Source organism: Falco punctatus (genome assembly GCF_963210335.1).
Source record: "Falco punctatus genome assembly, chromosome: 1".
Lineage (NCBI taxonomy): Eukaryota > Metazoa > Chordata > Aves > Falconiformes > Falconidae > Falco > Falco punctatus.
Genome location: NC_137580.1, coordinates 73,413,173 through 73,438,409, shown reverse-complemented (window position 1 = coordinate 73,438,409; position 25,237 = coordinate 73,413,173). Strand labels below are relative to the sequence as shown.

The following is a 25,237-nucleotide window of genomic DNA, read 5'->3' as shown; positions in this document are numbered from 1 at the left end:
GGCCAGGCAACCCCATAGATAACGGACAGAAACAAAATAAACTTCCTCTCTTTTTCATCTTTCTCACTCGGTAAAAAGTTTTCATTCTGATCAGAAATTGACAACATGTTTAGGGAGGAAAAACGAATCCAGCAGCTTTGCCTTTGAAACATAATTGCAAAGCTGGAAAGAACAGCGCTGGCTTGCCTGGGTTTCTTTTTAAGGAAAACCCATCATCAGCGTCCTGTTTGCCCGACACATGCGGTTGTTTAGGGAAGGTGGGCCCCAGGGCCCGCACCGCGCCCGCGGCTCAGCGGCCCCGCACTGCACCGAGGCTGCTCATTTCATGTCACCGCCGCGCGGCTCGGGGCCGCTGCGCTCCCTCCTTGGCCTGCGAGTTATTGAGGTTTGAAAAAACGTATCTACCTCATACTGTGCCCATCACTTTGTTCTCAACACGCCTATTCACATGAGTAAACCTCCACTTTTCCTCTGCGAGCGGGCGGTGGTGGCAGGAGGGGAGGCTGCTCGGAGGGAAGTCGGGATGCGCGCTCGGAGTCACCTCCCTCCCCGCCACCTGCGGGAGCTGCTGTCGGCCGGACAAAAGGCCGCGCTGGCGGGGGACCGGGACCTGCCGGCAGCGATGCCCATGTGCTGCCCCGGCCGCAGGCTTCGCCGCTTCCCCTCAGCGGGTACCGCGGGCCGCCCGCGCGTCCCGGGCGCTGACGGGCCCGGCCGAGGGCGCCCGCCCGGCACCTCCGCGGCGGCGCGTACCGCCGGCTCGGGCAGCGTCGTCGCGGCCGATGCCAGCCAGCGAGCGCCGGACGGACCGGCAGCCACCGCCGCCGGGCGCGGCATGCAGGGCGCCGTGCCCGCCGGGGCGGGCGGTTACGGAACCCCGGGGCCGGCCGGCGGCCCGGCGGGGCAGGAGGTGGATGTTCCCCCGGCGGGCGCGACGGAGTGTCCCCAGCGGCGGGGCCGGGCTCGGTGCCGACGGACGCCCGTGCCCGCTGTCGGCGGGGCCTGCCGCCGCTGTCAGGGCTCCCCCCCGGCACCGCCCCGCACCGCCGCGCGCGGGGTGGCCGCCAGGCGCGCGCCTGCCCGGACGGGGCGGGGCGGGACCGCGCGTGCCGCCGGCCCCGGCTCGCCCCCCCCCGCCCCCCCCCTCCCATCCTCGACCTCCGCTCCCCCGCGCCGCGCGCCGGGCGGGCCGCGCCCCGCGCGCCATTGGCTCCCCGCACGCGCCGGCCCCCGCGCGCGCGCCATTGGCCGCGCCGACACGCGACCGGCGCGAGTGGAGGGCGGGCGGCGGGAGGGGTGGGGCGCGAGGGAGGGAGGGGGGGAGCGGGGGGGGGGACCCCGGCGCGTGCCGCTCCTTAAAGGGGGGCGCGGCGCCCGCCGACACCGGAGACGTCGGGCCGCCACGCGCGAGGCGGGCTGGCACGCCGCGAGCCGGCCCGGCCCTGCCCCCATGGGCGCGCGGCGCCCGCGCTAGAGCCATGAGCCTGCCGCGCGCCGCGTGGGCCGAGGGCGGCCGGGAGCCGGGGGCGGCGGGGCCGGGGGCGGCGGGGCCGGGGCCGGAGGCGGGCGGCTGCGGCTTCGCCCCGGGCTGGCTGGGCGTGTGCTGCGCCGCGCGCCTGCCCGCCGCCTCGCCCCGCTACCTGCTGCCCGCCGAGGAGGAGGAGGCGGCGGAGGGCGGCGCGGCGCGGGGCGGCGGGAGCGGCCCCGGCGGGGCGCGGGGCGCGGCGGCGGGCGGCGGGCGGCCGCGGGGCGGCGGCGGCGGGCCCGGCCTGCGGGCGCAGGTGAGCGGCGTGCAGAAGCAGCGGCGGCTGGCGGCCAACGCGCGGGAGCGGCGGCGGATGCACGGGCTGAACCACGCCTTCGACCAGCTGCGCAATGTCATCCCCTCCTTCAACAACGACAAGAAGCTCTCCAAGTACGAGACGCTGCAGATGGCGCAGATCTACATCAGCGCCCTGGCCGAGCTGCTGCACAGCCCCGACGCACCCCCCGACGCCCCCGGCAAGGCCGAGCACCGCGGGGCTCCCTTCGAGCCGCCCTGCGCCGCCGGGGCCGGGCCGCCGCCGGGGCCGCCGCCGCCGCCGCCGCCGCCGCCGCCGAGAGCCTCGCCCCCCGGGCACGGCAGGACTCGCTTCCCCCAGCCGCCGGCCGCGGGGGGCTACGCGGTGCAGCTAGACCCGCTGCACTTCCCAGCCTTCGCGGAGGGTGCCCTGATGGGACAGAGAGCCCCTTCCCCCGCCCTCCTCATGCCGCAGCCCGGGCAGCCGCCGCAGGAGAGGAGCAAAACGTCGCCCCGGTCCCACAGGAGCGACGGGGAGTTCTCGCCCCGTTCCCACTACAGCGACTCGGACGAGGCCAGCTAGGGCGGGGGCGCCGTCCCCAGCACCCCCGGGGCCGCGGCCGCCCCTCGGAGCACGGACTCCGCCGCGGGGTGACCAGGCGGCCGCGGTGCCGTCTCGGATGGCATCGGCTCCTCTCGGTCGCCCCGCAATCCGCCCCCTCTCTCTTCCCACCCCCGGCAGCTCCTGCGTTTGTCCAGGGGAACGGCTGTTAGCGAATGACTCTACCTGCCCCATCTGTCAGGGTTGCTTGGGGTTTTGTTTTTGTTTTTTCTTCTCCATCTTTAGTTACCACTTTAAAAGTTTATTTTGCCTAGAAGTCGTTGCCGTTCCCTCCTGCCAACACGCCACCTTGCAGCGCGGAGCCTGGCTTGCGCCGCCGGCGAGCAGGTGATGCACCAGGAGAAAGTCTGGCCCCGCTGCTGCTGCTGCTGCTGCTGCTGTTACTGCTGCTGCTGCCCGGCGGGCGGGCGGGGGTCCCGCCGGCGCCCTCCCCACCCGGACGTCCACCCGCGCTGCCACCCGCGTCTTCCAGGGCACTGCTGTCCTGGGCCGTATTGCTATGGAAACACACACACACACACAGACACACACGAAGTAAATAACGCACCGACTTGTCCTGTGAATAGCGGAGAAAAGGTGGATTTTCCTTAGCGCACCATGTCGGCGTCTTTTGCGGGGGGAAACTTGGCGCAAGCACTTTATCAGCGGCTGGAGATGCGGTTTCAAGAGGAAAGCTACTAACTGCCAATTGGAGACCAATACTTAATTAAGCCACTTAATCCTAATGCTCTCGTAAAAACGAAAACAGTTTTGTCGTGTCAAACTTTTATGTCCGTTTTATTTTGCTTTTGTGGTAATAGGAAGCGTATTTATTATGGAGTGTTTGCTACTATTTCTGCTTCTCTTTTTTTTTTTTTAAAAAAAAGCTTTTCTACGACAAGAATCGTTTATTTTAATTCTAGCAAAGCCAGCTGCCATTGTTTTATGTATTTTAATTTTAACAATATTTTTGAGATCAAATAAACGTGGGGGAAAAATCCCAAAACAAAACAAAAATCAAACACAGCCTGAAATCGCGGTCGGGGTTTAGTTCTCCTCGCACGCCCCGGGCCGGGATGGTGTCAGCACCGGCGGCGGAGGATGAGCGGGACAGCCCGGGGAGGCCGGGCCGTGAGTGCCCCGGGGGGCGAGGGGCTGCGAATGGCCGGGATCGGGCCCCGCCGCCGTCCCGCCGTTCCCGGCTGAGCCGGGGGAATTGCGACAAGTGCGTGGTGCGGGGCTTCGCGCGGCTCGCGCCCGCCTGTCCCCGCACCACCGCTCCGGTCACATGGCTCCCTTCCCGCTCCCTTCTCTCCCCCCTCCCCTCGCCCCGGGTCGGGGGCACGAGCGGGTTCCCCCCCCCCCCCACAGCCTCAGGGGGAGCCGTAAGACGTGCGGCGGGGGCCGGGAGCGGGCGGGGGAAGCCGACGGGGTTCTGGGGACACGCGAGCGGCGCGGCAGGTGGCCGGGGGAGCAGGATGCAGGATGGGGCCCCTGGGCTCAGGTTAAACCCGGGGGTGGGGGAGCGCTGATGCCCGGCCTGCCCGTGACACCAGACCCGGGGCTAAACCGGAGCCATGCCGGTGCCGGGGTCCCGCTGGGTTCAGCAGGTGACACCTGGGGAGGGGTGTGTGTCTAAAGGGCGATCAGTTAACCAGGCGCAGCCGGGACCGAGCGGCCCTCGCGGGAACGGAGCCTGTACGAGTGTCGCTTTCGCCTGCAGCAACAGGGCACCTGCCCCGCCGATAACCCCGGGCTGCCGCCCTGCCCTGCCCGCCGCAGCCCCGCGGTCACCTGCCCAGGCGGGCTACGGTCCAGCAAGGTGAAAAGTTCATGGCTGGGGGCACTTGCCTTCCTAAAAACCGCCGGGAATGGCGGGGTGGCTCACCTGCGCTTTACGGCATTTGTTTCTGGGCTTTGGGAGCCCGCCTCGCTTCCCAGGGAGCACGCGTGGGCTCCCGGCGCGGCAGTGATGCGCGGAGCAAAACACCGCCGGTTTGCGGGGGGAGCTGGGTGGGGGAACTGGGGGTGTTGCTTTGGTTATTTGTTGCGTTCGGGGTACGCGCCCGGCGCGGGCGACGCGGCTGCCGCCGTGGCCGGGGACAGCACCCCGCGGCGGGGACCCGGGGGTGCCGGCGGGGCGGCCGCCCGTTGGAGGGGTGCGGGACCCTCCCTCGGCCCCGCCGGCGGCCGCGGTCACGCAACGGGGTTGAAAAGCGCAGCCCGCAACGCTGCCGCTCCCGCGGACCCTTCCCCCGGCAGATGAGTGCACGGCGCAGTTGGTGCTCGCAGCTACGGCGCGGAGCCCGCTGTCTGAGCGTCTTTTTCTTTTTTTCTTTCTTTCTTCTTTTTTTTTTTTTTGTGTTTTTTTTTTGTTTGTTTTTGTTTTCAAACACGTCTTTGAAAGAGATACCCAGACGCATTTCCATTTTAAGGTTCAGCTATAGAGTTTGCATAACAACCGCTTGGCAGCCCCCCTCTCTTACACTCCGTTAACAAGCTGTAACGTATAGCTGCAGGTTGCTATAATCTCATTAATATTTTGGAAACTTGAATATTGAGTATTTCAGACTGCTCATTCCCCATATGCCAGGCCACTCCCGCTATGCTGGCTGGTTCCTTTCTCTCCATTATTAGCAATTAGCTCCTACCTTCCAAAGTCAGATCCAAGTATCCAAGATACTAGCAAAGGAATCAACTATGTGTTGCAAGCTAAGCATGCTTAATATCTCCCAAACAAACAAAGAGACAACATTTCTTTAAGTAATGAAGATGGATAAATCGCTTTATTGAGCTTGCGACAGTGTTTGTTTTGTACAGACTAGCGCAAAGTTTTTTAACAAGAGCGGGGACACGCACCAGCCCCTGGAAGCAGTTTCGCCTCGTTTGCTTCGTGGGGTTTTATCATCTTAAACGGGCTTTTATTTGAAAAGGGCGAGTCAGAAGCGCACTACCCGAGCGTTAAATTTTGGCTGAACGCTAAATATCCTCCGGGGTGTGCAAAACGACTGCGGGGGGTGGGGGACGGGGGGCTGGGGGAGGTGGTCGCCTTTGTGCGAGGCGCACGGCGGCTCCGTTGCGTTTTGAGCCCCGGTCGCCGGATAAACGGCGGCCGCGGACTCCAGTGCCGGGCTCTGCCCGCCCGTCCCGGCGGCGGGGTGCAGCTCGGGGATCTGGGGGGCCGGAGGGGGGCGAGGCGCGGCGTGGGGGTGGAGGATCCAGTTTGCAGCGCGACGGCCGGAGCGCAATGCTGCCTTGCAGCTCTCGGGCTGCTGTGGGCTCAACCTCTGGCCCCGCGGCGGGAGGAGGGAGGGACGGGGGAGAAAGGGTTAAACCTGGCGAGGGGAGACCAGAAAAGCGCAGGGACCACGGGGAGGGGGAAAGAGGGGGGGAGCTGGCCGTGGGGCCAGTGTTTCTTAATTAGAGCGGGACGGACAATGCGATGGGGCGGACAATGGGGGGGACAGGGGGGCTGGGGGGCGAAGAGGGGTGGGGGGGTCTGGCCTGGCTCCCGGCCGCGGTGTGCCGTGTCTGGAGCGGAGCACGCGTTGTCAGCTGGTGAGCGCAGCGGCCTTTCAGGCGGCTCCCCAGGGAGCTGCGCGCCCGCGGTGATCTCCATCGTCACCCCCTCCCCTCCATCATCATCATCATCGGCCTCCTCCTCCTCGGCGGCCCCCCACCCCAGCCGAGCACAACAGCCAGCATTCAAGCCCCCTTCCCTCCCTCTCCTCGCACAACAGCAGCGCAGTGGCAGCCACGCCACCTCCCAGCAACCAGCAGCACGCGAGGGCACCGCCGGGGCACCTGAAAGAGTCAAAGCCAAAGAAAGGGAGACAAAGGAGGAGAAAAGGATACGCAGGAACGGCCCAGCGTGTCTGCTCCGATGGCGCGGGGAGGCAGGCGCCCGCAGAGGGACCGGCGAGCCCACGCAGAGGCCGGCATACACGGGAGCACGGCGTGCACACGCGTGGGAGCATGCACGGGCGTGCACACGCTCACGGGGGTCCGAGCCGCCGCAGCAGGAATGGGGACACGCAGTCACCCCCGCTTCTTGCCGTGCAGGAGCAGGGGGAAGCGCCCCGGCCCCTCTCCGCCCCACAGTCCCGGCCCCGCGTGGGGCACCTCCCGGCTTGGGCTCCGCTGTGCGCCCCCCACACACGTGGCCCCACCTCTGCCACTGTCACCCACGGGCACCGACCCCTGCACCCGGCAGGAGTCGTTCGTGGGTCCGGCCACCCGCCGTCGCATCTGCCCGGGACGTGCCTGTCCGGGAGAGCGGGGAGAGAAAAATGCAGGGAAAGGGGCGAGGGGGCGGCTTGTGCGTGGGTGAGGCGGAGACCCTGCCGGCCCGGCGTGGCGAGCATCCCCTCCTTGGGCAGCCCAGCCCCGCAGCGTCCGGGCTGGGGCGAGGGGCCGCCGGCGCACCCCGGGGGCAGGGGGCAGGTCGTCCGGCGCTGGCCAAGTCCTTGCAACGCTGCAAGGGGCTGTGCCCGGGATCGGGGCGCACAGCCGACACCCTCCCGGGGCTGGGGTCTGACCCCAGGAAGCCATCTGCTGCCCTGCCGCCACCCCCCGTTTAACTTCAGGCCGTCTCTCCCCACGTCCCCTTTCCCAGAGCCCCTGCGAGCCCCGGGGAGCTGCGGGAGCGCGGCCCCGCTGACGGCGCTGCCGCTGCCGCTGCCCTGCCTCCCTCGGCCCGGGCCATTTCCAGGCTGCCCCGGCGCGGGGAACACAGAGAGGCCTCTTCTGAAGTGCTATCAAATGGCACAGGATGCCTTTGGGAGCCCAGCCAAGGCGTGTCACAGGCGGTTGGAGCGGCGAGGCATTTAAGCGCTACAATGGGTGGGTTTCTGGCGTGTGCTTTTCTCCCTCCCCGCTCAGGACCGGCAGGAGGGAGAGGGCGTTTTTACCGAGCTGCCACAGGGATGGGTGCGACACCCCCGCACCCCAGCTCGGTGCCGCCACCGGGCGCTTCCCCGCCGAGCGCCGAGCGGAGCGGCCGCCTCTGCCCCGTCCCGCAGCCGGGCGCGGGGAGCGCTCGTCTCCTCCGCCGCTCCCCGCAGCTTTTCGCCCCCGAGGATGCTCGGTGTGCGGGGGTGCCGACCCGCCGCACCCGCTTCAGCACGGCGGGCAGCTGGGACTTGCGGTGCGAGCTTGTGTCGAGGCGGAGATGGGCTCTGCCGGGGAAAGCCAGATTTGGCGGTGGGAGAGCGAATCCCCTCTGCTCGTGACGAGCTTTCTTTTGGGATTTCACCCCCATTTGCTTCCCCATTCTCTCTTTTCCCCCCTCCTTCCCCCACCCCTCCCTTCGTTATTTCCTCTCTGCTCCCTTCTTCCCTTGCTTTTCTGGTCCCCGGCGGCGGACACCCCTTCATCCCTCCCCTTGCTCTATAGGGAGGTGGCAGCCCCGAAGAAGCGCGCTGCCGCCGCCGGGATGCCCGGGAGAGCGGCGGGCGGCGGCGCGCACCCGCCGCGGGCGAGCGGGGCTGCTGCACTTTTATGGGGCGGTTAATCAACTGCACATCAGAGAGACAGCGCATCAGCCCATCTGCTTGATATATATTCAGGAGGGCTCCAGCCCTTTTGAAGTCTAATTTCTTCCTCGGGAGAACGCGCCGGGTAATTTACCATCATTTCATAGGCAGGGCGGCCAGCGGGTTAACCCCTTCCCCGAGCGCTGCCGACGCGGGTTTTCCTCCCCAGCGAGCAGCTTTTAAATGCCTCGTCGCCTCACCGCAAACTTGTAGAAGTGCCTCTTTAATGGTACGTGACCCGCTGAAATAAGACACCCAGCCCACCGGCGCGGCAAACCCCTCTTCACTTGTCAGATCGGTGTGCAAAAGATCTATTTTTGACAAGCAAATCCCTCAATCCCACCAGGTCAGTGCCTATCATTTTGCCTCCAACCACCCAATAATATTTTTATGTTTCAGGAGCTTTGGTTTGGCGTTTTTTTGTTCCCATCCAATACTCAGCAACACAGTTTTATCCAGAGGCAGAAATAAGAGGTGCGTAGGGTGGGAAGTGAGCAGCGCATCGCGTACGGTCCGCGGTGCAAAACCGCGCTGCAAAATCCTCCTGCTAACAGGAGGCGGGCAGGGGCGGGGGGGTCGTCGCCCCCCAACGCTGCGGGACCCCGACACGCCGTTCCGGCAGCTCCCCGGGGCGGGACACACCGCGGGTGGTCCGTCCCTCTGCCCCGCACGGGGGGCGCCAGCCTGCACCCGGTCCCCGGGCAGCCCCCGAGGGTGCGTCCCGACGACGACCCAGCGGAGCTGTCGGAGCTCCGGCCCCGGGCAAGGGGGAAGGTTTTGACTCTGCAAATTTCTGAACTTCGATTTCTGTGTTCTGCTCCCTCCCGCCAGGGCTCTGCCGAGCCGGGAGGCGGGATGCACTGACGAAGCACCCGGCTACTCCGCTGCCCCCTCCCAGGTGTAAAGTTTTCTGGTTCAGGGCACACTTTGAACTAAGCTCGACACCGTTTAGCGGCATCACCTGCTTCCAGTAAAACCCCAAAAGCAACGCTCGGGGACACGGGCAGAGGCGAGCGCCGCTAATGCCCGCCCGGAGCCGCCGCCGTGCCCTCAGTTCCCACTCGCAGCTCGCTTATCTACAGTCAATATTTATCGACAGTCAATATTTCCAATCTGGCCGAGGAGGGATCCCAGCTCCGGGGCGGCATCCGCGACCAACAGCTACACCCCGGGCTCCCGCCGTTCCCCCGGCAGCCGGCGGGCACCGGGCACCGTTCCCCCCCCGCCCGGGGCCTCCCCCGCTTCTCCCCGGGAGCGGTGCGAGGAGGCCGCCTTGTTTTGTTTGTTTATTTATGAAATCCACCAGCCTAGCCTAGCCCATCACCTGGGAGAGCCGTGCACGGTAATGTCTGCTGCAACATGTTTTCTCTAAAGTCCCCTTTTAAAAAGGGGTGGTGGTCGTGGTGCTTTTTTTTTTTTTTGCCTTTTTTGTGTTTTTGTTTTGTGTGGGTTTTTTTTTTTGGGGGGGGGTTGTTTTTTTTAACATAGGAAGGCTAGTTCTTTTGCCTAAGCTTTTTGCAAGGAGAGATACTGCCAGCAGTGAGGCTGGGAGAAGGTTTGCTGCTGGTTTCCACTGGAGCAGCATTAGGCTGTCCACAGGGTCAGAGCAAAGCTGGGAGCCAGGGGAAGTGGGGATCCCTGTCAGAGCAGCGCTCTTTTGACCTCAATTAAAAAAAAAAAAAAAAAAACAACAATAAAAATTGGGCTAAGTATTTCCATACAGCTGGTTTTCTTTGGATTTCAGTTGCTGTGGGAAGAAGCATCACTTCAGTATTTGTTCTGTATTTACCCACATGTTATTTTATTATTATTGTTATTTTATTTATATCATGTGAAAATCAGTACTAATGCTGAACTAAGGGCCAGTGTTATATGAAGGCCCCCCAAAATGCTGACTCTCAGCAAGCTGTGATGATCTGTGGGATGAGTGTCATAACTATGTACTCAACCCTACAGAAATAGTACAGTCGAGAGCTTGACTAAAGCTTATCTAGTTCTCAGTTCCCATGTCGCTCCTCAGTGTCCTGGGGAGGTGTTGTCCTGCCTGTGAAGAAGGACCTGAGGCCCAGAAACATTAAGTGACTTTCTGTGGACAACAGGGGCCCAGAATCAAAGGCAGGACACAAGTGCAGCTGTGCACCACCACCTTCTCACACACTTCCTTCCAGTCACTTCATAAACGTTTCCAGTTGTAAGACTTTGTTCAAAGCAAAAGCTATCCAGCCTGGGGCTGATTTTTCACCAGCAGAGATAGTTCACCATGCCTTTTGGTAGGGTCATCCCTTCCCAACACCTAGGGAAGGGGGATACAAAGCAAATGCCTTCTGCCAGCTGTAGCTTGTTATTTAGGGTGGGTTGAGAGGGAGGGAGAGATAGAGTTTTCTGTTGCAGAGTAAAGCTGAACAACACCTTGGGAAGGATAGCAACTAGATGCAAGCTTCTGTAAGTAAAATCATTCTCCTGACCCATAGGTTGTTCCGCCATTAAGTTTGATAAGGAGCACCTGGAGGTGAGGCAGCCAAAACCAGGCAGCACAAATTGCTCCTGTTGGAGTTTCCTCTCTAGTATGGGTGAGGGTATGGGTCTGAAGTAGTTTTTCAAGGTATGTGAGAAGGTAAGGCACAGCCTGATATGCAGGACATGCAGTACCCACCAGCCTCAGTCACCTCTCAGGTAGGAAAACCCCCTGTTATTCTTCTGAAATTACCAGTGCTGCAATGTCTGTTGTGAAACTGATAAATACAGCTAAACTTGCATTGTTGTGTTGCACTGCTTACCATAATGTCTTGCAAAAAAGCAAACTTTTATGTGGTTCTTCTCTGGTTGTGGAAAGGCTTCTGGATGAAATCAGTTATGCTTTTATTACTTGGCTAGCAATGCATCCAAATAACTCTCTTCCTTACCCACACAAACACAAGGTTTGGTGACTTCTTTGTATTTCAGAACATTCTGAAAGGTTTTTGTTTAAAAAAGCTTGAAAAACTGGTTTGGTGCTGTGAGGGTAGAAACCAGGGCAGAAGGTCTCTCAATTGCCGTTGGATACCCAGGGTTTGCTTGTTGAGAAGGACAGCAAAAGCTTAGAAACATTGCTGGCTGTAACTTTGGGGTTAGCAAGTAATGGGATTGCTTCATGTGGGTGCTGCTGTTGCCTGTGACTGCTGACTCCATCCCTACCAGCCCACCCATCTCGGAAACTGTAGTGTGCAGGATTCAAAGCTGAGGCTGCAGCAGTTGTGCATGTTTTGAGGAAAGACAATTTTAGTTGGTTTCATGAGCTAATCATGCAAAGGCTACTAGGTATCACTGAAAGGAACCAATTTCTCAACTGGGCTTCCTCAGGGGTGCAGAGACTCTGTGCTGTGTTTTTTAGTGGTGATTTCACAACCTTGGCCTGCAGGTGTGGGCTGCTCAAGCAGCTGGAGCTTAGTACACTGTAACTTAAGTAGCTATGAGGGACTCGCAGCATGCTAGGAAGTTCCTAGTATCGCCGTGTGCCTGCCTAGGCCTGTGGTGATGCTTGGGTGACACCTTCATGGCAGGTATCCCTAGGCCTGTACCTGCAGCACTTCCATAGCTGGAGCCTGTGGTGGCAGCCCCAGATCACAACCTCCCAGATACTTTCCAGTGCTGAAGGGTCTGTGGCTGTGCATGTGTGTGGTTATGTAACTATGGAGGTAGGTGCAGGGGGCACTAACCTCTATGTATCCCTGGTCAAACAGGAGTTTAAAAAGTGATTCATAGCTTTCCCACCAGTATTGCCATCCCCTGGGGAAGTGACGTCTAGAAAAAATATTTCTATCTTTGGTTTCCTTTTGTTTTTCCAAGTCATTGAGAAAAGTAAGTAGAAGAGCATCATCCTGGCCCAACCGAAAGCAGTGGGTCGAAGCTTATCAGAGAGACTCTGTGGTCATAATTTCAAGTGCCCTTAAAGGAAGGAGCAAGAAAAGCTATTCCTGAAAATAGAAATAAGTGAAATTAAAGATGAGAGTTTAAAACTGGGCTTTTGTTTTTGAAAAACTGCTGAGTTTTCAGAGGTTTTCAGTTGTTTCTGTGGCAGTTGGGCGCATAGCAGGGAGCGGAGGGATACTCAGCCTCTTACTTAAATACTGAATCGGTATCTGTAGGTGCGTTTTGCAGTTGTAATTATTATACTTGCACACCTTGATGATGTTGGTGGAGATGTAGGGACCTGATATGGGGGTTCCTGAAATAAATGGTGGTGCAGGATCAGGGTCTAGGCAGAGGGTCAGCAGGCAAAACTGAATAAGACTTTTCAAAGTTTGCAGGAAATATTGGGGGGAAAATAGCTTGTTTTTCTTCGGCACACCTTTGTGTTTTCAAATAAAACCCCAACAGATTATCAAAGTCGAGAACATCTTTTTTACAAAATCATCGATTTTGGTGGATCCTCTTGATTTTCAAGAACTAAAATTTGAGAAATGGGAATGCAAAACATCAAGTCAGAGTGTCTGTTTGACGGACAGGAAAAACTACAGAGGCAATTCTGAGCAATGCCATTCCCCACCAAGATTTGTGGCCCACTTACACATCAACCTCAGTCTGCATTTCCTGAAAATCTTAATGGTAAGACAGGGAAAAAAAACCCAACCACCCATCTGGTTCTGATAATTAAATGGACTTTTGCATTTTGGTTAATTTGTTTTTAAGATCACTGACTTTTGGGTGAGGTTGCTTGAGGGTTTACCTTTTGAAAACTGACAATCTCAGAAAAATCCTTGGTTGGGACAAGAAACATTTTATTTTATATAACTATCAGATATTTTAATCAGCTTTACACATTTTCATTTCTACCTCGGAGTCTAGTTTCAGATTTTGATGACACTTAATTGATTTGAATAACAGTGCTAGCATCTGGCCCCTACTGAGCCGTTTGAAGATATTGGCTGTACTTTTGGAGCTTTTTGAAAAATCATGTGAAGTGCAGTGTCAGCAGATCCATTCCAGCTTTCCTGTTGCCGTTTCAGATTTCCCTTTAGCATCACGTTATCTAGGAAAAGTAGGCGTTAATGGCAACCATCCTTCAGAAACAGCAGGCCACGAAATAGGTAATAGGAAATTCCCGAGCTGAGTGTGCTGCAAACCCAGGGTGAAAATCCATGAGGGTCATGATTTCCCCTTCTACAGGACCAACCTGCGGGAAGAATAGTTTGCCCAAACCAAAATGTATTTAACGAAGCTTTTGTATTGTAAATGGCAGGCCACGGTTACGTTTAACAAAATAACCTTTGAAGTTGCCTGTAAGCTGTTCTCTTGATTAATTTAAAATTTTAGGTTTACACACCCTGCAATAAACTTTTTTTTTTTTTAACGTTTTATTGCGACTGAACTTCATGGCTTTTGAGCTCGCCTAATACAGACGCGGTAACCGCTCTGAGGCAGGTGTTCCGAAGGATGATGCACTGAATCAACAGAGCGAAGCCAGAAATCGCCATAAAACGGCGTGAAGCGGCGCTGATAAACCCGCCCGGCCGCCCCGCTGCGCGCCCGCCGCGCCGCCGCTAACCCGGCTGCCCAGCGCGCTGCGGTGTGGGCGCCGCCTCGCACCGAGGGGTGATCCCCTACGGGGACGGGGACGGCCCCGGGCTCTGTCCATGGTAGCCCCGGGCCGCTCTCGGTCCTGCCGCCGCGCTGCGGGCTCCGCCGGCGCTCCTGGGCTTTGTGCTGTCTCTTAAACCTTTGGTTTTAATAAGTTTATTTCCCCCCGCTGGCTGACTCTGGGGGTGTTCGCTCAGTTTAGTCCGTTCTTGCTAATACCGACTGCCACCAAAACAAACAAACAAACAAAAAAACCCCAAACAAACCAAACCCACTCAAACCGACCCCCAGCAGAGTGAAATCCCCTCCACCCTGTCCCGTTCGATGCAGTGTCAGTCTTTAACCTGCACAGCACCCACAGCAAAGGGACCCGAGTGACACCCGAGGCACAGGAGCCTGGTTCGTGACACAGGGGACAGAGTTGTAACTTCATCTGGGGTCTACAGACTGTCTTTTGTACAAACCATGCCAGGTGATTTTCATTGATGCAACTGAAAAAAGGCAATGTTGATCCAATCTGTACTTCAGTTTATGAACTTTAATATGAAACAAAATATTGAATAATAAAAAATAATTCATCCTGAACAATATAGATAAAAGTTCTTGCAACAACAGTGCTAAGAATCAGTCTTAAGACTTGAATCTTCAGGAATGCTGTCCATAAAGAGATCCACGGTTTGGCAATTTAATTTAACAATATTGTTCATAAAAAAAATAAAGTACCCTGTCAAAATGATCTTTTCGGCTGTTGAGTGATTTTTGACTTATACATGACATAGTGATACCAGGGTTGGACAGGACTGGTAACTGGAGTAATTAATTATGTGTGTGGCATGGATCGTCTTTTCAGAGTATGGAGCTGATGGATCCAAAGGGTCAAGACACAAGGCAGCACCCCCACCCCTCCTCTGCAAGAAAAAGAAGCATGGGTGTTTGAAATCACTGGAATTCTCTCCTTGCTCTTCTCAGTGCCTCACTCTACTAGCTGGTATGAAATAGCAGCTCTCTGCCGTGAGCTGACATCACTTAGGAGATGTTAGCAGGTGTCACTAATCAGGGACAGACTTTCAGCGCCTCCATCGTGTCGGTGTAGCATGCCGCACTGGCCGCAGAGCTGCAGGCAAGGCCTTCACTCCCTCCTTTAGCTGGGTTTCCTTCTCATCAGTCTCTGAAGCCTAAATAAAGGATGCAATTGACTGGCACGAAGTAACATTTTTGCCCAAAATATCACCCACAATTTTTGCATAACCTCATCCTTCTTTGAAGCTCTCAATATTTGATGTCTTGGTCTTTTTAAAACTTTATTTGCTTGGTTTATCACCAGGAAGCAATCTCTGTCCAGAGCTTGTAGTCTCTGGTCCTTCTCTCTGTTTACACAGTGCAAGTAGATTTATATTGGCAGAGCCCTCTCCCTGAATTGCCTCTGCATAGGGAGAATCCCAACAGTTTGTGGCCGGTAGGGAAAGAGCAGTTTCCTTCTCCTCTGGCTCTGCCCTCAGGGTGTTAACCTGTCCTCCGCTGCAGCAGGGCCTCCATCGGAGACAGGCAAGAAGCAAATGGGATGAAAAACTTTGTAGGTGAGGGTTATTTTCCATAAAGAAAAAAAGTAAGATGGAGACGTGGAGGCTTATCACTGGTTGAAATAAACCCACCATCATAGAGATAAAAGATAAAATAGAAGAAAAGCAAGGATTAAAAAACCCCAGTTCCTGCAGAACTATAATCTGTTTGAATTTGCAATTGTACTACAAAGCAGCATGTTGATGAAATTGTTTTACATAAGAGCTTAGAGAAGGAAATTTTTGTAGCATGAAAAAAATTCCCAAACCCCAGAAGTGTGGCATTTGAAAGTAGGCGTTTAATTCCTAGAAAAAAAAAACCACCAATGGCAGAAGTGTGTGTCTTGGATCCACAGTGAAACAAGAACTTTTCATCCTTCTAAGAACCATAGTTCTAATTTCCTTCTTTCACCTTGAAGCAGTGCAGGAATTGGAAGCTGTGGGAGGATTCTTGTTTATCTTTCTCTGCGTAGCTGTGCTTTGCTCAGGCATGGCTGAAAATGGAATCTGATTTTTATTATTTTTTTTTTCCCCTCCCCACTCCCCCCTCCTTGTTTGCATTATGATAACATCCTCAGTAAGCAGGTGAGCGCTGAAACGACAAGGGCGTAGCTCTTTATTACTGTAAGTCATCTTTATGCTCATAAATAAGCCTTTGGAATCGAATGAGATTACTCAACTGTGCAAGAGTGCACAGGATGTGCCCATAAACCAAGATAAAACAAGGTTTCCAACATAATTAAAACAAAGATCCCCATGCATGAAGGGAAAGCTGCTGTTGTTGATGTTATAATGAAGTTTCACTGTATATTTCTAGCTCTGGTGTTCTCATATGGGCAGCTTTAGGGCTTGCAAAATCCTGCTCACACAAACAAACGCGTGTGTTAGCTGGAGCCACACGGGTGCCTCATTTAGGATTCTAGTGTGAGCACTCAGATAAGGGTGGTAAGCTGTGGCTTTGAGTGTCTCATAATTGATTGTGCACTTAATGCACGAATGTATCTGACAGAAATTAAAGCAAGTGAACTGATGAGACCGCTGACTTGAAGGTCATGCTGCACAAAGGCCAACTCATGGTGTGTTTTGAAGTAGTCTTGTGAAAGTTAAGCTTGGCATTTAGGTTTCTGAAAATTATATCATCTTCTAAGTCATGAAACACTTTTTTTTTTTTTTTTTTTTTTACCCCCTTACAAAAGAAATAGATCTCTTAGTAGATTCATACTTTTGTTTAAGTATCAAGGCACTTACTTCCGGGGGTATTTCAGTTGGCTGGGTCGTATGGGATAGATTTGTGCTTAAAAAAACAGCAGAAAGCAAAATAAGCAAGTTGATCTCCTTTTCTGAGAAATCTACTTCCTTCCCGTGTCTGTAGCAGACACAACTGTTTATTTGCCAGCACAGCAATTTCTTCTGGCACGGGAACTGCCCATTGAAAGGGGCTGCTCCTACAACTCTGTGTGAATCTTCTACTAGAGGGATCCAAAACAACGGTGTTTATAGTGGTGTCTGCCCTTTGCTATGCAGCCATAAGGGGTGTTTCAAAAGCCCCCTACCTGAATGAATACCTGTTCGGTTAGCAGATGGGGATTGGGAGGGTAGGCAGAGCCTGGCGTGCCCTACTGAGCCCAGCCCGCTGCTGGGCCGGTCTTGAGAATTCATGTAGCCGCACATAGGTGTGCGTGCTGGCTTTCAGTCTGAAAAGAGGTGTAAGTAGTTCTTAGAAAAGGTGATAAACTGGGTAAAAGAAGAGCAGCTTCTCTTGACAGCGATAGCGCTGAAAGGTCTAGTCCCGCTTGTAACGGCAAGGTACGATGTGACAATGGAAAAGTCAATGACTATTTTTCCACCATAGAGAGCTGTATCCAGATTTCTTTGCATTTTGGGTCTAAGTTTAGCTGACTACGGTTTTTTTTCCAGGTTGAGCTTTTCTTGGCGTTAGTTCTGTTTCTTTTGAAAATGATGAAAATAACGCTTTCTGAATGGGCAATAAAACCTGAGTGCACACGACAGGGTGTGTGCTTGACTGCCTCGTCAACGTCTCTTGGCCAGGTGGCATAAAGCCATACGAGCACAGCATAGACGTGTGTTGTAGCATTTCAATGGTGCTATAACATGTATTTTATGGCTGAAATAAAACACACAGAAGGAATTTCCTTTTGAAGCTTTGTGTAAAATTTGCATCACAGAAAGAAAAGAAAAAATTAATTGCTTAATAGGTTACTTTTCTTTCTCAGATACTTTGGCAATAGTGTGAATATAAAGAAAAACCCCAAAACAACCACCCAAACCTTGAATGCAACACACAGGTGGATATAATTTCTCAAAATGTCTTTGTATGTTTCTGGTCTTATTAGTGTAAACTGTTTAACTGAGTCTAAAGATCCTTTTACAAAAGTCTCTGGAGGATTACAGTACTAAATTTCTCAGAAGTTGTTTTGTCAGCATTTAATTTTTTAATGTAAAGAACATAATGATTTAGCTGTTGGATTTAATAGGGGAATTAAGCAATGATGCATTCTCTTAGTACAAGTTTTACCTACAAAAATGTTTGGTTGCTAGGTTAAAGAAGATACGACTTTTCAATGTATTATACTGGCATGGTAATACTGTTACTCCTTTCACTTTCCCCAGTGTACCTCTCTCTTCCTCTTCTCCATTTTTTCCTTAGAATCTGGCATTTGGACTATACATAATGTTGTTTATTCTGAAATCCCTCTGAGAGCTTCCTTTCTCACCCCTTTGTTTCATGCAGTAGTTTCATAGTTACCTCATCCCAACTATCTGTTTATGCCCTTGTGCCTCACCTTAACTTTTCATGTGGTACTTCACCTGCTACCTTCCTTAAAAAAACGTTCAGGCTCTCTTTATCTGCCATATAGCTATGCCATCTTTTATTGACCCATTTCCTTCACCTGTGACTGCAGGAAGACTTCTACCTTCTTCATGATCTTTTCCTTTCAACAGAGCCCCATGCTGTTGTCTTCAAACTTTTCTTCTATTTCACAGCATTTGCCATCCAAAAACTACAAGTACTATTACACACTTGGATGAAGCAAGCCTAAGTATCCTGCTGAATTATATTTGGAATAAACATCTCTGTTTCAGATGTGGAAGACTTGATTCAGAGCTGCTTGCCTAAGCTCTGTGATACAGTCAGGAACATTCCAACACCTCCTGACTCACAGCTGGACATCCTACCACTATGTGTTAGTCTCCAAATGCAGAAGCCATCAGAGATAGATGTTGCATCCTACCGGGACATCAGCAATGATATTTTGGCTGGTGGTATCCAGTGTGTAGTGCTGGGTGTTTGTGTTCCACTGGCCGCTCTTCATCTCTCTTGCCCTGGTACCCTTCTCAAGTGCCCCTCTGTTGAATTTCTGACTTTAAAAAATTAAACTTGTAAGGATTTTCTAACTAAGCAACTGTGTGTGTGTGTGTGGGGGGAAGTGTTGCTCTGTAGGATTTTGCAACCTGTTCTGCAGAAACCCTGTCAGGTTCAAGTCACACTTCCTGAGATGTAGCTAGGTTTTGTAGGCTGCGAAGAACCTGTAGTTCTATCAAATGTACTGAGGCTTGAAGGTCTTCTGCCCTTCAGAAGTTAACTGTGATGAAGAGAGACTCAGAATTTCCAGTGTGCATAGCTCCAGGGGAAGCCTCCAACATAGGCACCATCATTAACTAGGGGCAGTGAAAGTCCCTGAAATCCCATAGGGAATGGCTTGAGGATCTTGGATTATCTTGAGGGAGCCTGAAAGTAAAGTGATTCAAAGCAGTGGAAGCATCTGGACCTAGCGTGATCTGCCCAGTGCCTGGGACTCCAGGGCAGCTGCTGTCAGAAACTGCTGTACCTCTCATTGCACAGGCAGCATGCAAAATGGATTTCATTTCAGAAACTCTGAGGTCACACACTGAAAACCAATTTCTCTGAATTTCCAGTGAATGGGTGCTGGAACAAAATCAAGTCTCAAAGCACCAATTTTCCAGCCATCTTACCTGATTTCTTTCACTTGAAAGGCAGAGGGTTTACCACCAGCCCTCTGTGCTGGTGAAAGTGCCGTTAACAGCCACAGATCTGGTTCTGCCCTCTGCTAAGGGCATCACGGAGGGTCAGGCCTCAAATTAATTGGAAGTGAGAGCGCATTCTTGATATTTGTCAGTGGGCTGGAATTTCTCTTTCCCATGAAAAGTGTATACTCCAAATTACCAGTTTTTACAATTTACATGCATTTTAATAATTCTTTGCTTCACTTTCTGCATTTCATTTGTTTGTTTTATCATCGTATTCTCTTTGTTGGTATGATTACGGTATGTGATATATCTATCTGAGCAGGCTTTGTAGTTGTTCACATGATGTATATCAGAGGGAGAACTGGAAAAGTGTGTCATCTTAACTCCTGGAACCATCAGCAAAACCCAGAACACGTGCTTTACTGCTTTGGTTCATGAAATCCCAGCTGAATGGGTATTGTCTGAACAATATGAAGTTCATCAGCACTACTAGATACGCAGAAGCCCACTTCAGTTGGTTTAAGCCAGGCTGATGTGCGTTCATTGCTAGTGCAGTATCTGAATGCTCCTGGTTACAGCTGTAGCCAAAGTTAGGGTGTCTCTGATGCCAAAAGAAACATATGCAATGTCAGCTTGAAAAAGAGAAACGTATGCCCAATTTTGTGGCATGCTTAGTTTGGATCACACGTACTTTTTTTATTTTATTGTTCACCTGCAGTTTGGGCAGCTTCAGCTTCCTTGTGCAGGTGTTGAGGAACACACCCAGGGCAAGCTGAGAGCCAGCACATGGGCTCTAATGCTCACCAGTGTCTCAAACAGAATTGCTGCTAGTGCAAAGTAATGGAAGCAAGAAGAGGGCCAGATCTTGGTTTAGATGCTGAACTGGAAAATTAAATTAAAAACTACTTTTCAGAAGTCAGGGCCATCATGGGAAAGTCAAAATGAGCATCCCCTGACCCAGCTTTTGTTGCTGTGCACAGAAGCGGACGCTCATGCCTGCGTGGGCTGTGTGTGCCCATGACATGGCTCTGTTTCATAGGCTCTTGTAAGCTGTCTCTTGCTGGCTGGGGCAAAGACCATTTTTTGAAGTTTGTGCATGGACTGACAGAATATGATAATGGAAGCAATAAGTGGATGTGAGTGTTTTGCTGAGCCGTGAGAGGTGGAGAATCCAAGTGGTGTTTGTGAATGGTGGGAAGATGTCTGGAGGGACAGGGATGATGTAGGCTGGTGCTGAAAAACAGAATTGTTTCAGAAACTGGTCAAGGCATTTGCAGTTATTTTCTTGCTGCTCTAGCTGGTCTGTGCATTTTTGTATTACTTTATAAAGATAAGACTAGGCATAATTAATTTTGCTATATAACAAATGATACAAAAATGGCCTACAATTAGGTAAGTATTATAGCTCATGTTAACATGAACTTTCACCTTGTTACATTATTTGCTTCTGTTTCTTTATTTCAAACATGTAAGTGATATCAAGTCCTGTAAACAAAGCTGCTGGAATAAAAGAGAAAATGGCCCAGAGCAGGCAGGAGAAATAGGGTGGGAGGGAGGGATTTGGCTGCAGGTTATCATCCATTAATTATTCATTTTGTAAACAATGAGGGAGTGTAAAAGCAGCCAGGGCAGGTAGGTAGAGGATTAGGTTGTAAGATAATAGAGATAGGGGAAAATAAGAGAAGAAAAAAAATCCTTAGCAAACAAAACTGAATGTTATTCATAACAGTCGCAAGCCTTCCTATACCATAAACCCCCCCCCCCCCCAGTGAATTATTAATCATTTCATTAAGGTAATTGCACCTTTGACGACAGAGTTGGATATGATGGATATGAGTTTTACAAAATATCAATAGAAAAGACATAGGTTGGGGAAACAGTTGCAAGCATTTTTTACCTCGGGCTTGAGTAAAAACGTTACAAATTTTAGAGTTGGTTAGGTCAAAAAAATGCTTAGGATTTACTTACTCCCCCCCCATTTTTAAATTCTGAGTTTGGCAAGAGGAGGAAGTAGTGAGTAGAAAGGCAGATGTGGCCATATGAGTTTCTACTCTTTGTGGTTTTCTCTCCAGTGTGTCTGAGATTACTTGGATGCTCCCAGTCCTTGTGTATGTTACCAGTCTCATGCAGCATCCCACCAGTGAGTATTCATGCAGAAATGATTACACTGAAGGCTTCTCAGCAAGAAAGAATTGGAAAACCCAGAAACACATGTAGAAATAACATCATATCCACACAGGCTACTCTTTAGCTTGAAACCTCTTATCTAAATTATCCAAGCAACCGTATAATTATGCCTTAATCCAAATGTTGTTTAATAAAGGCAAACGTCTATTTTTTTCCAGGATAAAGCAATAGCTATAAATGACACTTGCCTGTTGCCTGTATGTATGAGAAGTGAGATGCCTTCCAGGAATCTGTTTTCTCATGCACAATTTAACTGTTGGGGAGATTGTATTTGGGGCATCTGTTAGGGCTGCTGTTGCACGTGGGGTCCTGGCTTGGCTGAGGCAAGCTGGCAGGTTGAGGGGCTGCCCAGCCTGGCAGTGCCCCTGCCTGCCCGGTGCAGCACGACCTGCTGCCCTGAGCCCTGACTGCACCCACGGTCTCTTTCCAGGCAAAAGGGGTCAGGGAAGGGGAGGGATGCTGCTTATCCTGCTGTGACACTCTCACCCCCATTCAATCGTTCTGCATTAGGACTGCAGGTAATAGTATCTTCACCTGATGAGCAGCAAAGCTTAAAACATTATAGTAGAGGGGGATGTGAGAAGCAAAGATTAGTTTCCATAGTGCTTTAATGAGGAGGGGGCTTTAAGAGTTGAAGCATGTTCCTGAACTTCACCATGTACCTTCTGCCCCTGGAGGACCTTGTTGTGGGAGCTGATTTATATGGTGATGTTAACCTGAACTCAGAGTCTAATCTCAGGTATTGTGGTATTTTTAACAACACTAAGGTCTTGCCATATTGAAACCAAGGTTCCCTTTTTTTTTTTTCCTTTTAAACATATTTGATTACCCGTGCCATTTCAGATCAATACACCATCCACAAGGTATGGTCCAAGCTGTTGTGTAAGGCTACAGTGTAGCACTTGGCAATTTCTGTTTCACCTCAGAGACAGATGCCCTTCTGTGGCGAAACACAAGATCCCTGCATAGATTACATATATATATGTATAATTTTATTTTTTACAAAAAAAATCCCTTCCATCAATAGACCCTCTGAGATAATTAAAGTTGTTGCAGGAATACTTACACTGAATGCCTGTATTTATTTCTCTGAGTGAGGGAGACTTTTGCTACTTACTGAAAGCTTAGAAATACAATTTATGTGCATAGCCAGGAACAATTTTATTGTTAAATTTTGTCCTTGGAAAAGGTAACTTCTCAGAGCTGAAACTGTTGAGGTAAATGCACTTCTAAATTAAGATGCGGGTGTTTAACGGAGACTTGCACTTTAAAAAGACAAAAGGAAAAAAGAACACTGCTTACCCGCATGTGTAGCAGTGAATTGTATAGTTTCTGGATGCAGCACAGGTTTCCCTTTACTTGGGACGAGAGTACTGGTGCTGTAGGAAGTTGCAGAGTTTGTGTCTTGGTGCTAAATTTTCCCTGTATCTCCATCACCCTCGGGTCAGCCCTGCCCTATGTTAAAGCTCCACTGAGACTATTCTCTCTGCTGTAAGTACTGTTTAGTCATTCATTACTGAAGCTACTTTCTGAGAATCAGTTGTCCAATTATGTAGTTGCTGCAAGGTTTTTGTTTTGCCTCAGTAGCTTGGTAATACTGCTGAAATAGCTGTCTCGGGGTCCATGATCGCTCTGAGGGCCCTGAAGTGTGGCTGAGCCCTGTGTGTGTGACCCAGAATGAACTGTGCATGTCCACACCAGGGCTGGAAGAAGCACTGGTTTTAGTCAAGTGTTAAGAAGACCATGGAGATCTCTCTGCCCACACATCACTTGCACATGATTATCACATGTGAAGGGCAAACTGCATATTTGAGGAACTGTGTTTTACTCAGAAGACCAGAGCTGGGACTGTATTGCTTTCTCCCCTGTGAGCTGGGTGTGTGCCTGTCATGGGGTTCTCCTGGCAGACAGAGTCGGAGGTGGCACGTGGGGCACCCCTTGCACTTGGCATTCTTCTCTGCTGCATGAGGGGATGCCCAGAGACATGTTTGACTCCATTTTCATTTTGGGAAAAAATGTCATTGCCTGACAAATGGATATGGGACAAAGTCTTGGAAGTTGGAGCCTTGCTAAGGAAAGAAGCAATGTCCTACACGGTCCTTGTTTATCCCAGCTGGGATATATCCCTATGCAGCCTCTCGCTGGTTTATCCACCACTCTTATGCTTTTCCCTACAACTACTCAAATACAGAGTATGTAGGCAAGAAGCAAACTCTCCAGAGGGTGATGTGGCAAGCAATCGGCTGAAAGGGGAACTCTGCTCACCACCTCCCTGAGCCCACAGGCTCTAATGAACGGAGCAATGTGCTGTGTTTACATTACTTCCCTAGCCCATCTCAACTATTTCATGTGTTGGACAGCAGGGATGAGCTTGCACGCTTACCTGCAGGAAGCGCTGGGAGTGTGTGTCCCTTTGCGCTTGCAGGGTGAAAGCACAAATGGGAAGGTTGGGCCAAATTACAAAGCTGGTTTCTCCTTGGGCCATTCTGACTTCTACTGTTTTGCTCAATGCCATACAGCAAACACCTTTAAAAGGCACTACATTTAGCATCTGCAATAGTTTCAAAAATTTAAGTGGTATACTACCACTTGTAAATGACATCTAATGCAGGATGACAACAAGGACTTAGCTACTGAGAAAGGTGCAAAATACTTCCACATCCCAATCTTTTCAGCAGCTTAGCAGTTTTCAATGTCCACTTTGCCTATGTGTCTCTATAAATCAATTTTCTGTGTTCTTTTACTGGTCCTTTATTCTAGCAGTAAAATTACTAGTGTAAAAACTAAAAGGTGAAAACAGGAACAAATTTAATGTTTATTTTTGCATCTATATCCCTGTACAAGTTTGTTACAGGCAGAGTTTCTACCTCTCGGCGATGGCAGTTCAGTGCTAGCAAAAAGGGAGGGTGGATAATGTGACAGGCATTTTACTTTCAGCAAGCTTGTTATACCAGCTCTGAATTTTTCATGAAGGCTTCAGTAACCTGTAGCCGAAGCTCGGGGGGTTTCCACCACAAAGAGGTGGATCGGCTTAGCTCTCACTTCCCATCTGGCACAGGGTGACAGGGACAGTCGGGGGCTGAAGGAAACCTGAAGAAGAAAAAAGTTCATGTGGGACATCCATTGTGATGCATGAAAAGCTAAACATGTGCCTCTTGTAGGGACACAGCTTTGAAACACTTACTTATCTCTGGCTTCAGATTATATTTAGTCAGGGTGTTTTACTTCAGTCACCGGCACAGCTGTCCTGTCTGTAAATAATACTACAGATAGACTCCCTAAACCTTTATTTTGCCGAGGCTGCACTTTCAGCATCTCTCAACGGCTTGTACCACAAATACTGTGCCTGCTGCCTAGCTGAAGTGTCTGTATCACAAAAGAATTGCTTGTCAGTTTATTTATTTTTATTTTTTCTAAATAATAAAACATAAAGCCTAGGCCAAAGGAAGTGATCTGGTATTTTTTTTCCTTCCCCCCCCCCCCCCCCCCCCCCTTTAATTAGTTACAAGCATCCCAAAAGGGGTCTCTAGAAATAAACTGATGTAAAAAACAAAACTGTGTTCTGCAGTCTTCTAGCAATTGGTTCTCAGAAGCAATATAACCACCCTGTGGGCGGGGGAGCTGAGCTGATGCATCCCTCTGAAGGGTGCTACGCACACTCTGTTAAGTACAAAAAGGAACCATCTAGGAAGTATTTTATAAACGACATGTTGGAAAGACAGATTTCAGAAGTTACAGGGTGCCAGATTAACTTTTTGTCATGAAAATGCACTTCCTAAGGCTGGTTTTAGTGTCCTTAAATGCTAAAGAGATTATTATTTTTTTAATTTCATGATCATGGGGTATTAATCTTCCACATAAGATGCCAATATTGGTTAATTAGTTAATTTGCTGGGTAACCACTGTTGTGAGAGTATGTATGACCTACTGAATATATGGTTCAGTTAGCCCCTTATCTTACTGACTGTATGCAGTTAATATCCTACCTTGTACACAAAGCAGTTATTTT

The 25,237-nt window shown here is 51.6% G+C and overlaps 1 protein-coding gene across 1 annotated transcript; it reads left to right on the top strand.

The window, feature by feature from the left end:
• Nucleotides 1-756: 756 nt before the first annotated feature.
• On the top strand, nucleotides 757-2,363 carry ATOH1 (atonal bHLH transcription factor 1; the record flags this gene model as incomplete). Its single annotated transcript, XM_080369136.1, has 1 exon — nucleotides 757-2,363. Exon 1 carries the CDS (start codon nucleotides 783-785, stop codon nucleotides 2,361-2,363), a length of 1,581 nt encoding a protein of 526 aa, XP_080225262.1. The 5' UTR covers nucleotides 757-782.
• Between the last annotated feature and the right edge of the window lie 22,874 nt (nucleotides 2,364-25,237).